This window comes from Hyposmocoma kahamanoa, unplaced genomic scaffold, assembly GCF_003589595.1.
Source record: "Hyposmocoma kahamanoa isolate Upper Pololo Valley unplaced genomic scaffold, ASM358959v1 192, whole genome shotgun sequence".
In the NCBI taxonomy this organism is placed as follows: Eukaryota; Metazoa; Arthropoda; class Insecta; order Lepidoptera; family Cosmopterigidae; genus Hyposmocoma; species Hyposmocoma kahamanoa.
In genome coordinates, this window is record NW_020653719.1 from 11,720,494 (window position 1) to 11,737,319 (window position 16,826).

The 16,826-nt window shown below is 36.7% G+C and overlaps 2 protein-coding genes across 2 annotated transcripts; one reads left to right on the forward strand and one right to left on the reverse strand.

Moving 5' to 3' along the window:
- Positions 1–8,467: 8,467 nt before the first annotated feature.
- Positions 8,468–11,787, forward strand: LOC113226690 (juvenile hormone acid O-methyltransferase-like). Its single transcript, XM_026459412.1, has 4 exons — positions 8,468–8,841; positions 9,949–10,120; positions 10,633–10,741; positions 11,343–11,787. The coding sequence occupies exons 1-4, from the start codon at positions 8,468–8,470 to the stop codon at positions 11,510–11,512; spliced, it is 825 nt and encodes a 274-aa protein (XP_026315197.1). The 3' UTR covers positions 11,513–11,787.
- A 2,911-nt stretch (positions 11,788–14,698) lies between these two features.
- On the reverse strand, positions 14,699–16,609 carry LOC113226691 (piggyBac transposable element-derived protein 3-like). The gene is given in 3 exon segments (XM_026459413.1): positions 14,699–15,984; positions 15,987–16,435; positions 16,596–16,609. Coding segments are annotated over 3 exon segments (1,749 nt in total).
- Between the last annotated feature and the right edge of the window lie 217 nt (positions 16,610–16,826).

The window sequence follows — 16,826 nt, forward strand, 5'->3', positions numbered from 1 at the left end:
CCGAAAGTTGACTGTATTGAACTTTTTGAAGTACACTGTTTTGTACCGAGGCTTTTCAAAATTTAATTTAATATGTTATCAAATAAATGTTATGCTTTTAATGTAACTTGAAAGAATAATTTGTATTTTTTTTTTATAATATTAAGTGAAGGGATGAACTAATCGTGCGCCTGATAGTAAGCTACACGCATGTCCACAACAGTTGCAGTACCACTCAGAGCTTTAAGTCGCACAGATTTGAATGGCACTGCCACTACACCCGATACCTTAAGACATAAGTTGACAAGTCCCTGTAATTTCACCAGCACCCTTCAAAATAGGTAAGGTGGCAGTACTTCCCTGGACGAGCTCTTTATCATAACAGTAATAAAAATCACAGTCATATTCGTAACCCGAACGCAGTATTGCTCACATTACAGCTTGGCGGCAGAAATAAGTATGGTTCGAGTTGTTGTGGCAGAATCTAAGTTAGTTAGAACTAGTTCTAAGTTAGTTAGTTTGTGACTGTTTAACAACAATACTGCTCGCCAACGATGAAGGTACCGAACGGTTGGTAGCTTAATAGTTTATTGTTGTAAGTACTTAGCACCGGATTGTTTAACCATGAAGATGGATTTAAACTATCCAACGCATAGAAAAAAGGGAGTGACAATGGTAATGCTACAAGTAATCGAGATGAGGAGGCATATTGTAGGCAGGCAGGGTGGAGGTGGCTAGTGCAGTGAGGATTTCATCGCTGCACTAGGTTCCTTCGCGTTTGGATACCACTTTCCACTTAACATCAGGTGGAGTGGAGTCATTTGCCTGTCATGTATAAAAAAAAAATGAAGGTAGTCGTCGACAGCCAAAGAGGGTAGACAGATATCTGTTCTTAACCTGTCATCAGCCGCTGGTCAGTCAACTCGCGACCATGGAACGAGTAACCGTTCCGAAATGTCGGAAAAAAAACTCATACCGTGGTAAGAAACCTGTAATTAGCGATAATAATTTTCAATTGTACTACGTTTAATTGACCGTAAACTGAGGCATCGAGCCCCAGAGCCTATAGAGACGTTTACATTCTGAACGTGGTACACCGTAAGCTCCTTAGAAATTTCGCTTCTAACTAGCGCTGAAGTTGTCATACATGGTTGAGCCGTTTTCGGCTCCCGTATGCTAGTGTAAGTGTGAAGCTGCTGTTAATTCATTATCATCGCGGTACATTCTGAGGCATATCTAGGAAAGTACTGCCAAGCAGTAACGCTCACTTTGCTGCGTTCCAGTTTTCGAGGTAAGGGTGCTGGTGGAATTACAGGCACATGGAACTCGTCAACTTACGTCTCTGAGTGGTACTGTGCCTATTATGAACAGGGTGTCGCTTAACACCAGGCGTGCATCTTGTCAAAAGGTTGAAAAGTTTTTCAGAAAAACATGCAAACATACTCGGGAAACAAACTTCTTTTACATAAAAAAATATGTCTTTTTTTCTAAGCCCGACATTATGAGAAGCACAAATTCTTTGCATATTTCCAATTACGTATCTACATACAGATTTTCCTCTACGGATACGCAAAAAAACATTTAATCCATGTCATTTTACGCAAAAGTCATGCCTTGATTCTCACATGCTGAGAATGAAGATAAATTCTTTTTTCTCTGTATTATGCGGAACGACATCACTCAATGTCTGATGCTAATTGACTCCATCGTACATCATACTGTGAGTTATTTAGAATTGTTTATTGCTCTTTGCGAATATGACTATGATTTACATGACTGTTATGATATAGGATAATTTCTCTAAATTATCCTTTCAAGTTACATTATAAGCTTAACAAATTAAAATTTAAAAAGCCTCGATACAATACAGTGTACTTCAAAAATTCAATACAGTCAACATTCGTAAGCTTGTTGAGGTCAAGTCTCCTGACTGTCTTATATTATTGTAATTTTTACACCGATTGAAAAAAGAGCAGTAGAGCTCTTTGTGAATGAGCTTAAGGAGTTTATCCAGGGAGGACCTTATCTAGTTCAGCCGCCAAGCTGGTGAAATTACAGACACATGGGACTTGTCAACTTATGTCTCAGGGTAACGGACACAGTGGCAGTGTCCTTCAGATCTCGTGATTTAGTGACGAGACGTAAGTTGACAAGATCATGTGCCTGTAATTTTACCAGCACCCTTACCCTTCTAAACCGGAGCAGAGTAATGCTGACAATTACTGCTTTGCGGCAGACATAGATAAGGTGGCAATTACTACCCTGGACGAACTCCGGGAGCTCTACTGCTACATATAGCATAAAAAAAATTATCTTTAAACAGATGTTTATCAAACATAGCTAATACCATCCCGATTAATGAGCCTTCAAATAAAAAATACACAGACACGCAGCATAGGCTTCAAACTTATAACTCCCTTCTTTTAAAATGTCGACCTCACAATTAATAATGGTTTTCCCACTAGGCTACAATCACCGCTCACTCAAATGATTAAGATTATAAGATAGATATATTTGGAATAATACATTTTCTATCCTTATTTTTTAATCCCCAAGTACTTTGTCAAAATAAGTGAACACTCGAAGCAATTTAGCAAAGAATGAAAATATTCTTTATGTGGTAGGGAGGGAACTTATCGTCGTTCGAGATTGAAAGCCGGGTAAATCCAAGCTACATGCTTTTACAGGAGAAGCAGAAAACCATCAAATGGTTTTTTCTTTGTAGAACCGATGTTTACGTCTGTTACCGATTATTGTTGGAGTTATCACTTTTCACATATGTATCTTTAGTGATTTAGTATAAAGAAATTGAACCGTCCAAATACTTAGCTCATTTTTTAACGCCCACACTACAACTTAATAATTTTTAGGTTACTTGTACCTTGCGACTTCATGTGACAAAAAAGCATCAAGTATATTTGAAAACCTTAAAGCATGAAACATACAGAGAGCGGGTGCGGGTGGGGCGCGTGTCGGATCGGGATCACGGCGGGTTATTTCGTATATTTATATGAACGACAACACATTAATCGCGGGTGCGTGAAGGGCGCAGGTCCCTTTAAGCGTGAAACACACAGAGAAAGGGTGTGGGACCCGACCTACGCCCGTTCCGCGCCCGCGAGTGGTGTGATGTCGTCCATATAAATGCACGTAATTACACCCGCCATGCTCCCGACCCGACACGCACTCGACCCGCACCCGCTGTCAGTGTATTTCACGCTTTAATGTCCCCGAAACACATTAATCTATCATTGAAAATAAGATATACAATAGTAGTCGTCTCAACGCGTCTTTGTACGCGTGTACGTCCTTACAAATCGGGCTGTTATTTTGTACTGAGTTGCCCTACTTGTTTTAGTCTACTATAGTTTCGGGCTCCTATAACGGTCCCATAAAAAGGAAAATGTATTGAAAGCTGCATGTTGAATAAGGTTCACAACCTTTTAGATACCGTTGAAGTTCTATATCCGCATAGTACCATCGTGACGGACTATGACCTCAGTCTCTCTCCTTAGTTAGAAGTACATAAACACAATATATTTTGATAATGTATTATCAGCACAACTTGTGTTGTTTACCTGTTGTGTACATCAATACACACAATAGTAGTCTCTAATTTATATTTTATTATCATAAGTTGTATGTAAAAAATATACATAATTTCAATAAGAAAGAAGATATTCATAATATTAACCTTAGAACTAAGTCCAAACTCATGGTACCACGATTTCGTTTAACCGAGGTAAACAACTCTTTTATGGGGAACTGTATACGTTTTTACAATAAGATTCCGGAGCATATATTAAGTTTATCATTTCCTAAGTTTAAAAACTACATTAAAAATATTTTGATCGAAAAATCATATTACAAAATTGAAAACTACGTATTAGATAAAGATGTATGGAAAGACGACATGGCTCCAGAATCCACACAAATTTGATTCAAAGTGTATTCCAGCATTTAAGTTTATTTGAAAAGAGCAATCCCTAGAGTTTCTTGCTCGTTCTTCTCAGGGAGGTCAGCGTAGTGAACGAGCAGTAGCTTAAATGTGATGTTTTGAAGTGTAAATTTATTTTACCTATGGAATAAATAATCTTTGACTTATGTACTGTAATAGCATTGCAAGAATAATAATAACATATATCGGGCATGTGGTCGTTCAGGAGAGGCAATTAGGTATATTGTTTCCTGTTGCTCCGCTCTTGCTAACGTTCCCACATACCCAACCAAGCAGTCAAAATACTACAGCCAAGGCGCTCTCTAAGGCTACTGATTTGTGCAACAGAGGACAGGAGGAGGAGAGGAATGGCTTATTATGAAATTACATGAAGCCGGTCAAATCGGCTTCATGCAAATGTAATTCTTTTTATAATAACTAAGTGACGGGACGGACAAGACGTGCGTCTGATGGAAAGCGACAAACAGTTGCAGTACCATTCAGTACTTTAAATTACAAAGATCTGATGGGCACTGCCAGTGCGCCCGTCACCCTGAGACATACTTTGACAAGTCACTTGTGCCTGAAATTTCACCAGCACCTTTAACTTCACAACCGGATTGCAGTAATGCTCATGACCGCAGAAACAGGTAACGTGGCAGTACTTCCCTGGACAAACTCTTTCACATGGAGCTCTACTGCTACTAACAAGAGCAAAGAAAACATTTTGAGTTTCGCGTCGGCTGTCCGAGTGGAAGTGAAACGCTCAACATGTTTGTGGCTTGGCTTAGTACGATTCCAAGTTACCATTTTTATGATCCCAGGAATCCTGACCACGTTTTCAATACTTATATGAGACACACTTGTCCGTCACTGGACAATCCCGACTTTGGAGCGTCGACGTCGCAACATCGACCAAGGTTGTCCCGCATATGCTGAGGTGGTGACCCATTCGATAGCATACTATGATTGATCGCTTTTTAGCAGGCCTAATTTTAACTCTGTTTTTCTCTTTTTTTTCGGTATTTTTGCCTTCGTCCAAAAAATTATTTTCTATTCTATTCTATTCTATTGCGTATAGACCAGGCAGATATGTCTCAGGATAACGGGCGCAGTGGCAGTACCAGTGTAAGGCTTTACCACCCGCGATTTGTTTATCTCAGCACTTGATATCATAACAAAAACAACAATGTTCTGTATGATATAATGACTATTAGCGGTAAATTGTACTCTATCGACATACATTTATGTCCAATTTTGCACGCACTTAAACGCCCATTCCGGTTACCTCCATCGATCCGGGTCGGAGGGCGTCGGAAAGAAATCCCCACGTATAGAATATATTTACTTATCTATCAAAACATTAACCAAAATAATGACGGCACTTACTCTAGATTAGCTATCCAGTTAAGGACAGTAAACGAAAGAACGTGATTGAACACATATTTCATAGTCTCCAGTTAATCTTTCTCCTTGTCCATTAACACGAAATGCTCTTTTTCATCTTTATATTTTCATTCGCAAATTGCACCATCGCTTTCCTTTTATCATTGCCTATTATCTCTTTTAAGCCTAAAATAATATTATTTTCCAGATCGACATGAGAATTTTACGCTTAACGAAACATATTTCCTCTGCAAACAATTTTATACGGGGTTATTTTAAAACATCATACACAACTACTTTTGTTCCATAATGGATCAGATTTTACATTCATACAAAAATAAAAATATTTAAATTGATCGCTCTAAGCGATAACTCTGTGTGGTAACAAAAGAAAGCTGATACAAAGCGCAAGAGCAGCATACGATCCCACGTCCTATAGGACGTGCACTCTCTGCCCGTTTCTCTGAAACTTAAGTTGACAAGTTCCATATGTCTGCAATTTCATCAGCAACCTTATCCTTCAAAACCGGAACACATTAATGCTGACATTACTTCTTGGTGGCAGAAATAGGTAAGATGCATGTACTTCCCTGGACGAATCAAGGGGCTCTACTGCAACTTACTACTACTTTACTTCCAAATACGAATCTAAAATGTGTCAAATACTAGAATAAAAATTTAATGTCTACTTTTAACAAATTCATTATGTTTTGCAAAAAGTCAAGGTACAAAATTTGTTGTTTATGATGTAAGTAATGTAATTCTGTGAGGTTGTTAGTATTTTAAAAATAAGGTTTTATCACATCGTCGCTTAACTTTACTAGCACCCTTACCCTTCAAAACCGGAACGCAGAAAGGCGCCAGCACCACGTTTCATAGGCGTCAATAAACTCATATCATTATTAATACAAAGATCGAACACTCGATCCGGTCGGATTCGAAATTTTTTCTGAGTGTTCGATCTTTGCAAACAACGCCCCACCTTGGAATTTTACAATAGAACGATGTTTATATTGGCACCTAAATTATTTAATAAAATACCAGATGCAGTGAAAGAACTAAATTGTAGGCAATTTAAAATAAAATTACATAATTTGTTAGTTACACAATGCTACTACAATATAAATGATTTTTAATAGATAACATAAAATGTAAAATTTAACCACTGTGTGTGATTGAAATAAGAATTGTGTAAAATATTCGCATGCCAAGTTTTGGTGAAATGTACGATCTAATAATAATATACTATAACACCATTGTAAACTACATTTTTCAGCGAATAAATATCTTGTATTCTTGTATTCTTTGTATTAATAATTATAACAAACTAGTGGAATAATTTCACAAAAAGTAATTGAATATCAATTCAATAAAAATTTAATTAAACTCATATCATATGATCAAATTTGTAAATTATATCTGTTCAAAACAAAGGGAACGATATAAGAAAAAGTAAGAATAATGTAATACGCAATCACGAGTGTTTATACATATATCTGTAATTCTGAAAATAATTCAAAGTAGGTATATTTATTGGAAAAGGTTTTTTACTAGCAGTACAGCTCCTTGTGAAAGAGTTCGTCCAGGGAAGTACTGCCACCTTACCTATTTCTGCCGCCAAGGCTGACGGGCAGCCGGCCGCCATTACGAAAAACACCTTTGAAGAGAAGGAACGTGGTTATGTTTTGTTTGGATTTATAGTGGAAACATATTATAATAATATAATTTACAACAGTTACTAGAGTCTCATTTCTACATCTAAATACTATGAAGATGTCCATTACTATCTGCCCAAAGCTAACAAAAGAAAAATTCCAAGACCAGAATATATGATGTTAACCTTTTCCATAATGGAAAGAATTTAAAAAAAACAACAACGGTAAATCATGACTTGACAGTTTACTGTTTGTTATTATTTTTAACCGACTTGAAAAAAGAAGGAGGTTCTCAATTCGACTGTATGTTCTTTTTCCTTTTTTTTTCTTTTTGTTTTGTATGTATGTTACGCGATAACTCCGGTATTTGTGAACCGATTTTCATGATTCTTTTTGTGTTGGAAAGGGGGTGCTTCCTTAGTGGTCCCATTTCATTTTGAAGGAAATCGTCCACCTCTAAGAGTGGCCGTTCACGCATGAAGATTCATTTTTATAAATAGCGCCTAACTTTAATTTAGGAGCAATTACTTTTAGCAATTTTTTAGTTGATTTTGCTATTTCTCCAATTCAAGGCGTTTTTCCCTCGATATACTTTGAGTAGTGTCGTAGTGAGAACCTATTTTTATTATCTCCAGTATCAAGTCCTGTATAGTGGCGAACTAGGGGATATTTCAATGAAACTTGGCAAATAGACGTAATTCCACGTACTTTTGAGGTCGGTTTTTTTAGTACTCTGTACTGAGATTACATTTCTCCTATTCAAATAATTTGAAAGGTGTGAACTCTTCTAAAAGTACGGCCATTGGAAGGCATTAGGGCGCATTTCATGACCGCGTGTATCGAACTGTCATGGCAAAATGCGCTCTATTTATTTAGCTTTTACGTTTTAACTTAAATGAGCGTCCCGGGCACGCGGGCGACCATGGCTTGAATTTGGACTACGCGGCGGCGACTGCGGACGGGCGGCGGCCGCGGCCGGGCGGGATGAGCGCGATCGCGCCGGTTGTATTATTCAGAGGAATTGAAATGTTGTTGCCTAGTAAATAGAATTCAGATTCGCCATTAATGTACATGAAGGCGTGGTATCTGGGCGCTGCGGCAGCCCGAAAACTTTCCTCGTGTAACTGGGCGCTTAATGCTTAAACTGAACTTAAAAAATATGTATACACTGTAGTGGTCTTAAATACTATCCGCGCGAAGCCAAAAAAAAATTAAGAAGGCGTAACACGTAAAGTCCAACAATTAACGCATATATATTCCTTTGTCTTCAAGCGAAGAAATATTTTTCATCTTACTATTTTGACATTGATTTGGAAATATCAACCAACTGTCAATCCTACAACAGCAAGTTGCAATAGCGTATTTTTTAAATTAATATCTTTTCCAAATTTCCAGTAAATTAAAAATAGCGAAGCAAAATGAATTTACAAATGGTCTGTAGTGTCGTGATTCTTTGAGATCCCTAAAATTATATTAATTGACATGTGGTGTACAATCAATCGACAAAAGGATGGATGTACTTTTTGAAGAAGGTGCGGACGTAGTATATGAAGACACTAAATATTTTTATCTAGCAAATGCCCGAAACCATTACCAAAAACACGCGTCCAAAGTCCGTTGGTCAGACGGGGACAGGATCATTGATATAGGCAGCGGAGACGGAGGGTTAACAAATGTATTGAAAAGTTTTATATCCGCCAACTATAAAGAACTCATTGGCTGTGATGCCAGTGAAGAGCTGATAGATATAGCGAACGATAAATACTGTGATAATAGAACTAAATTTGTGTTGCTTAATATTGGAGATGAGTTGCCTGAGAAAATGAAAGGTAGATTTAATCGTGTAACTTCTTGTCACGCTTTGAATTGGATTATTAATCAAAGGTTAGTTAGTTGTATTTAATCTTATAATAAAGTCTATACTATATTGCACTCTTATGTTATGGATATTCCAAAGATTTGCACGAACGCTTCCACATTTATATGGCGATCGACTATGGAGTGGAGTTTTGTGCTGAAAATTTATCAACTGCTGACATTGACTTACAAATAAATGGACTATGGGTCTAATACAAAAACCACGAAAAAATGTCCCAAGTCAACCTATTTAAACGTAGTGACATGTAAAGGAATATGAAAAAGCTAAAACGTTGAATTTAAATTATAATGTCATCGCAGTACTGTCTAATTTTGCTTGCTTCGCTGTCACTCGAACAAACGAAGACTAAAGCGTGTATGACGCTCTGTATACGATTTTAACGCCCTATAAGTTCGGACACTTTTTAGCGCGGACCCGACGTCCACATAATTGTAAGTCAATGACTGCTGACTTATTTTTCGAACGCTATAACTTGAGCCTTTTCAAGGCGAGAGTGGATAGGTATTATGCAGGTGTGCATGCTCCATCGTTGATTTGGTCGTCACTTTCCATCAGTTCAAATGCATACTTATTTTATTTAATAAAAAATATACACGGTTAAACAAAAAAATATGATTGAATATCGATTTGCTTGAAGACCTCTGTGGTCGAGTGGCTTACACACCCTGTTGCACAGTGTTAAGTGGTTCGATATAGATAGAGAGACTAACTTATCGAAACTAACTTTTCTGTATTGTCTCGGTGTTGGTCTGGGTGTTGGTGGTATCGTCGCTGTTTCCTATTTCCATAACACAAGTGCTTTAGTTACGTAGTTTAGAAATTGTTATTCGTGCATGCACCATTCTGCAATGAAATATTTTCCCCGTAGATTTAACAAAGTGACTTTTGACATTAATTATCTCAGATCAAAGATCAAAATAAAAAAATTGGGTCCCACTATTGCCTTTAAGATTTTGTGTTTTATGGTGGGTTCAAATTTCATGCATATCAGTTCAAAAACGGCCGAGTAACTTCTTTCTGGAATTATGCGTTTACCACTATAGAACTTGTTAGTTTTGTCTATTACGGTGTTAATACTATATTTTTCGTACATTCATTTCAATATTTTCCAGGCAAACGTTACAAAATATTTACGATTTATTAGCTGAAGACGGTGACTGTCTGCTCATGTTTATTGCAAAAAGCGCCTTGTACGAAGCCTATATCGCGATAGCTAAAACGCAGAAATGGCAGCCATGGGTGAAAGCGAATATACAATATGTTACTCAATATCAAAATTCTCAGGTAAATAGATTTATTGCTCTGTTAGAAAATATTCCCGTAGGAGGAACATTGACTATAGATGTACAGCCCCTTGTCACAAAATGCTTCCTCTTTTTCAATACCTACGGCAATGGAATAGGGTGCTCTACTGGCAGCTATGTTTCTCGATAGCTACAATTGAGGGCTGTTTAAGTCCAAATAAATAAGCATAGTGTAGACAAACGCGTAGCGTCGACCAGTACCATTATATGCGGTTGCCAAACATGGCCAATAAAGGTTTTAACAACATTTTGTAACACAAAATATTGCAAATTTTGTAGCATTTATGTTAACTTATCAATGGTTTATTACTTTGTACTTTTATTCTCTTTTAATTCCTTTTCAGTCCGTTATGTTTATCGCCAGTGTAGGCGTTTCATTCTTTTAACGCTTTGTTATTGTAAAAAAGATATAATTGTCTTTATGACATGTGCAATTCTCACCACCAAAATATCACCATTTGCCTAATCAATTATTTCACTCTGTTATTATAGGACCCGGTTAGTGAAGTAAGAAAACTAATAGATGGAGTAGGATTCAAAACAGTCTCCGTTGATTGCGAAGAGTTGTCATACGTATTTAAGAGTTTGGAATACTTCTTGAGTTAGTACCTATTACTTTTATTTACTTAGATAAGAATGACCCAAACGATCCATTTTCGCCCTTGATTTTCAAATCAAACGTTATTCCATCCAAGGTAAGACGGTTAGCTAAAGTTTGTCAGTAATAAAGTAACGATGAACAAAGTTCCTTAAAAACCTATTCCTTATCCAAAGCTTTGCTGGTTTATTGGCATCAGTACAGATTTTTTTGATGGGACGAACTAGTCATGAGCCTGATGATAAAGAAGACACCTTCCCATCAGAAGGTCTGAGGGGAGCTGCCGCTGCACCTGTCACCCAGAGACACAAAGTTAGAAAGTTCCATATGCCTGTCGTTTCACCAGCATTCTTACCCTTCAAAACAGGAGCGGCGGTAATGCTAATTATTACTACTTAATGGCAGAAATAGGTACGGTGGCACTACTTCCAGAACAAAAACTTTCACAAGGCTCTACTGACATTAAAATTGCATCTCTGGTGTTCTTTTTTAAGTTGAGTATTCATAAAGAGAATAAATAAATATTCGCGGCGGGAAGTACTTTCCATTAGATAGATCGTCTGTTTGCCGGTTTGTGGATCATAATTTAAAAAAACAATTTCAGGGTCTGAAGAAGCTGATAATCCATATAAAATTCCCGATGGACCACTTTTAAAAGAATTTATGCGTGAATTAGAGAATTTTTTAATACGTAGGAATCTACTGCCAGCGTTCAATAATACAGATTTGATCAACTACGTAGTTAGTAGAATAGTTATTTATGTTAGTAAATAAACTGAGAATGTTTTTTAATTGTTACTTAACTTTTTTCTTTACACATCTCTGTACATTTATTAGTTTCAAATTCAGAAACGTCTTTTTTCTTAGATAAGCAAATTCCACGTGAAATCGTCACATTAATTAAGCACGCCTACTCATTCACAAGGCAGATTCCACTAAGAAGATTGAGTAATAAATTCTAGGGACTGCTCTTTGTAAAAATACATTAGCTCATATTTGTCATTTACGACATTTATTTAGGATATCAGATAGAAACAGCATGAAAGTGCTAAATGAGTCGCTACTGCAGATTTTTGTCATCCAAGTACGCAGAAGCTGTATAATAAAACTTTAGTAAAATAAAGTGTTTTGTATCATTGTGCTTTACAACAGGCCACGTAGCTTTGATCCCAAAGTAAGTAACTAAAGCACTTGTGTTGTGGAAATCGGAAACAACGTGCTACAAACACGTAGACCCGAGACAACATAGAAAAGTTAGTTTTTCTACATTGACCGGCTGAGAACCGATTTCGAGATGACGACAGCATGAAAACCGGTATGCAAGCCACTCGACCACGGAGATCGTAAAGATGATTCAAAATTGTTGCTTGTGCCTTGATTTATTGCTGGTTAGTAGCGTAACTGAATATTGGAAAATATTTAAACAGAATACTCCCTTGGAATGAAATAGTAAAAGAACACAAAACGTAAAACACAACTCTTATAAAACCTCCCAAATCAATTAATCACGGCAAGGTTTCGGTCACTTTAATTAATTTCAAAGGAAAAGGTTCAGGGGAGCTTCTTGTTTATTTCTGTTATACTATGAAAATTATTTTCCAATTGTTGAATTTGATTTTGTTTTTCCGCAGCTTGATTTTTTGTTAATTTTATCCCTTCGGCTTTCGCCGAACTTCTTAAGCTGACGAATTGAAATATTTATAAAACAATGAAGGTAAAAATTGAACATTTATTATATACAAATACAATAGGAAATTAACAGTCAATCAATGGTGCTTTTTTTCCTTCTTATTAAAATCTTTTGTCACGGGAAATATTGGAACAATAATAACAAGTAGATCATTGTAACCAACCAACGGGCTGAGAAAAAGAAAGCAAAAACAGATAATAATAATAATAACGCACACACTCATAGCACCCACACACGCACTAGGCCATACAAATATTTCTCCCAGTCTGGGAATCGAAACCGGGACAGTTTGACCGAACGACAGTAACCTTTCGGCCATATGGAGGCAGTTAGTAAAGGAAGAAGTAAAGATAACATTTCTTATATAAACACCACAATAAATCTAAAAGCAAAACATTGATCACAATTCAATAATACCAAGAAAGACCAACCTGAAGACTCCAATAAAGAAATCAATCAAAACGTACAAAATATCAGCAAGCTTCAAGTCGTTCCCCACAAAAGGGAGGGATCATCAATAATCTAACTCAATGCCGCTACGAAGCAAACAAAATTTCTATTTCTAAACACGATCGTTACGTGTGTATGGCGCGATACTGCAAATTGACCGGAGAGGCTGCAAGGTACTGATAGTGAGCGAATGGTACCTACGATATACGATACGTTATAAGTTAAAAGAGGTAAGCACGTTGCTTTAGGAAGAAATTGTGTACCAAAACAACAGCCTTAAGCTTTGAACTTGAGCTTCTGACTTTACCTCATAACAAAACTACCTCAAATCGTGATTCATATGTTGTGTTGTATCGTTTTTGCTCAGGTGTGTGTGTGTGTGTATTTGTCTATTTGTATTAGATCTTTTAATAATATTTTCTTTATTATATTCCATGTCAAACAAAAGTGATTTTTTGTCATGATATTTTGACTAGTCGACCCGTTTACTTAATTTAATAAAAGGTCTACCAATTCGAGGTTTAGACGAGTCAAGTTTTCTTGTTTTGCAGTCTTGTCAATGCCCACATTTTTTGGTCTTTTTGCGATCCATCTACGATATAACCGTTTCGCGATTCTATATCGTCGGTTAAAAGGTAAAACTCACTAATAGCCTAATTGGCCAAAGGGAGATAATTAAGATTTTGTATTTTTTCATTATGAAAAATCACTAGAGGACTGGTATGTATTAAAACATGAAGGACACCACAGACGTACTGAATTTTTCTTGTCATAGATGTTCTTCCCAATAAAGCAAAATTGAAAAAATCTAGTTTTTGAACAAAATGTCACTTAATGAGTTTTACCTTTTAACCGACGATATGCAAACCAGGATATTTCAAAACGGTTCAAGGTAAACTCATACGTAGAAACCTTTTGTGCCATTAAGTGTTGTGGTTAATAAAGTTTAATAAATAAATAAATGTCAAGCCTATACATTTATAACATTTCATTCCTTCTTCCCCTTTCCATCTTCGGGGGACTAAACATAGGCTGGGATTCTACCACTGTGTTGTATATATATGTACTGTATATATCCTGTAGATATATACGGCATAGGGGTGGAAACCCAGCCTATGTTTAGTCCCCCGAAATGGAAATGGGAAGAAGGAATGAAATGGAACATATGTTCCAAAGATTCGCGTGAAGCGTTAAATGCTTCCACATTTATATAGCGAACGGCTATGGAGTGAAATGCCATGCCTGCAGCCTTGTTTTCTGAGTACTATTACTTGCGGTTTTTCTTGGTGGCCGTAAATAGGTGGTATTAAGGTCTTCATGCTACATCGTCGACCTCTTGGTCCAATGATATTATACTTGTAAGCTCACTGTCTTGGTCACTATTCATCACGTGACACAGAGGTCACATGCGAACTTTTTTTTATAAAAAAAAACCTGTCATGCCTTGGTTAACCATTAACAAGTAATTTATATATCATTCTAGGAGCCTTCATATTAAAAAAAAACAACTATTATTACAGTCATATTTAACCCAGATATACCTGAAACTATATTATTTTAAAAGTGATTATTTTTTGTTAAATATATGAATTAAAATAGTTTATTGTACATAGTAAAAATAGTAAAAAAAAAAAATTCTCTCCCGTTTTCCCGGAAAATGCTGTCCTATATATGGGACAGTAGGCGTACAGGTAGAACGTAAGGTAGGTAAGGTAATTTAGTACGGAAATCGTCATAATTATAATTAGGTAGGTTTATTTTGATTATATTTTAAAGTAAAAAAGTATAGAAAAAGTTGGGGTAGTTAGCTTATTTATCAATTATTTAGTATGATAATCATCAAAACATTTTACACAAACACCAACATCACATTTCTTGCAGCGAGTCAAACATTTCTTGTGACATTTGCGGCATCGAGTTTGCTTGCTTTGAGGGATAACATGATGCCCTTTATTATCCGTTCGAGAATCAACATGCTCATTCACAGACGGTCTACTGGGTCCTCTTTTTGATTTTTCTCGATTGATTTCAATCAAAGCAGTTGCAACTCGACGACGAAAGCCAAGGTGGTCTAAATTGCCGTTATTGTCTTTATATAATCGCCAAGCGTTATGTTCTGCCAAGTCGATCATGTGAGTCAGTAGTGGCGTATACCATTTCTTGCCCCTGATGCCTACTCTGTAGTGAGAAATATTTTCATCTGAGCGATCCACCCCACCCATATACTTGTTATAAATAGACACAAGTCGCGGCTCCTCAATGATTATATTCCTTTTTTCACTTTGGGAAAATCTCTTTGCAGGCTGCATAGGATTCAACCCAACCGAATTGGATGCAATGCTGAATATATTATTGTCATGCCACTTAGCGATGATGAATTTATTGTCGTCTGTAATTCTGTAATCTATAGACCCTCTTTGTTTTTTCTTCAATTGCTTAGATGCAATAAGAGGGCAACTGGCTGTCCTGTTTTCCCGGATTGTTCCAGTACAACGAAATCTTCTTTTTGTCATTTCTTCCAGCAGTGGTGTTCCAGTGAAAAAATTGTCAATAACGATATGATATGGAAGATTGTAACCACGGGAAGTAAGTACATCACAGAAGGTTAACACTACACTGGCTCCAAGACCTAAATCTTTATAAATGGGGTTACACAATGTAGTTGCTCCTTGATATGGCTCCATCCACAAGACATATCCTAGCCGGGTAGCTCCTACCCAGGACTTATATCCATATCGAATAGGCTTACCTTTGATGTGTTGTTTGCATCCATGCCTACCATAATATGGGATCATAGCTTCATCAACGCTGTAATGTTCTTCCACAGGTGCAAAAGCTAAGAACCTCTCATTTAACAGACAAAGAATAGGTCTTATTTTAGTGTACTTATCATCTGGATTCAAGTCATCGTTTACATGGAGGTGGCGGAAAATAAACTCAAACCGGTCCCTGGACATTGCCGAACAAACCAATTCATTTTTACTATCAGGAGAATTTTCCCAAAACATTCTTCTTCGTGGATGCCATGAATAGCCACTCACTAACAAAATTCCAATAAAGCATTTTATTTCTCCAGCAGTAATATCACCTAGTTGATTTTTTTTACAGCATATTTATTAGTTTCAGTAACCAATAACGTGATCACTCTATCATCGAAAAAACATTCAAACCACTCCAATGGACTCTTTTCTTGGGCAGCTCCTTGGATACAAGGCCACTCTATTTGAGGTTTGACCAGATCTTGCTTCTTCCAAGAATATCTGATTTTCTTCCGTTTTACTGGAGGTTCCACCGGTTCATCGTCCGAATCGGAAACTTCGCCACGAACAGTTAACAAAGCAGGTTGTAACAAAATATTTCTTGGCAAATTGTTTACAGAAACCTGGTCTTCATCCCCTGAATCTTCATCAGTGGGACAGTTGACATTCACTGGTGGCGGTAGAATGGTTAACAAACGTTCACGATGATCATCTTCGCTGTCACCCTCCTCCAGAATACTTAATATTTCGTGAGCCGCCAAGGGTCTACAAATCAATAAATTACCGTGTATAAGCCTACTGTCCTACATATAGTACACTAACATATTCACCACAAAAAATATATGCATAAGTTATTAAAACTAAGTTATTATTGAATATTTATAATAACCAAGCAATCCACGAACAAAAACTATAGTTGTAAAAAACACTAAGCATTTTATTTGATCTAAGTACTCACCTTTTACTTGACATGTTTTATAATTCACAATTTCGACGAGTTTAACAACAATTAAAGAATATTAATTATTTGTAGAAATAAGCAATCGCGATGTAATTTAGTTGTGTTGCTCCTAACCTTTGAGAACGTAGTTGCATTTGACATAAATATAATGAGGGTAGAATGAGATATTTTTTTAAAGTTGATGTTCTAAATATGGGACGGTAGGCATATCTGGGTTAAATGTCAAAT

Bases quoted from the DNA above. Each gene is read 5' to 3' on its own strand.
- LOC113226690 (XM_026459412.1), top strand. From the start codon at position 8,468: ATGGATGTACTTTTTGAAGAAGGTGCGGACGTAGTATATGAAGACACT. The intron at 8,842-9,948 runs GTTAGTTAGTTG...AATATTTTCCAG, and splicing joins AATTGGATTATTAATCAAAG to GCAAACGTTACAAAATATTT. The intron at 10,121-10,632 runs GTAAATAGATTT...CTGTTATTATAG, and splicing joins CTCAATATCAAAATTCTCAG to GACCCGGTTAGTGAAGTAAG.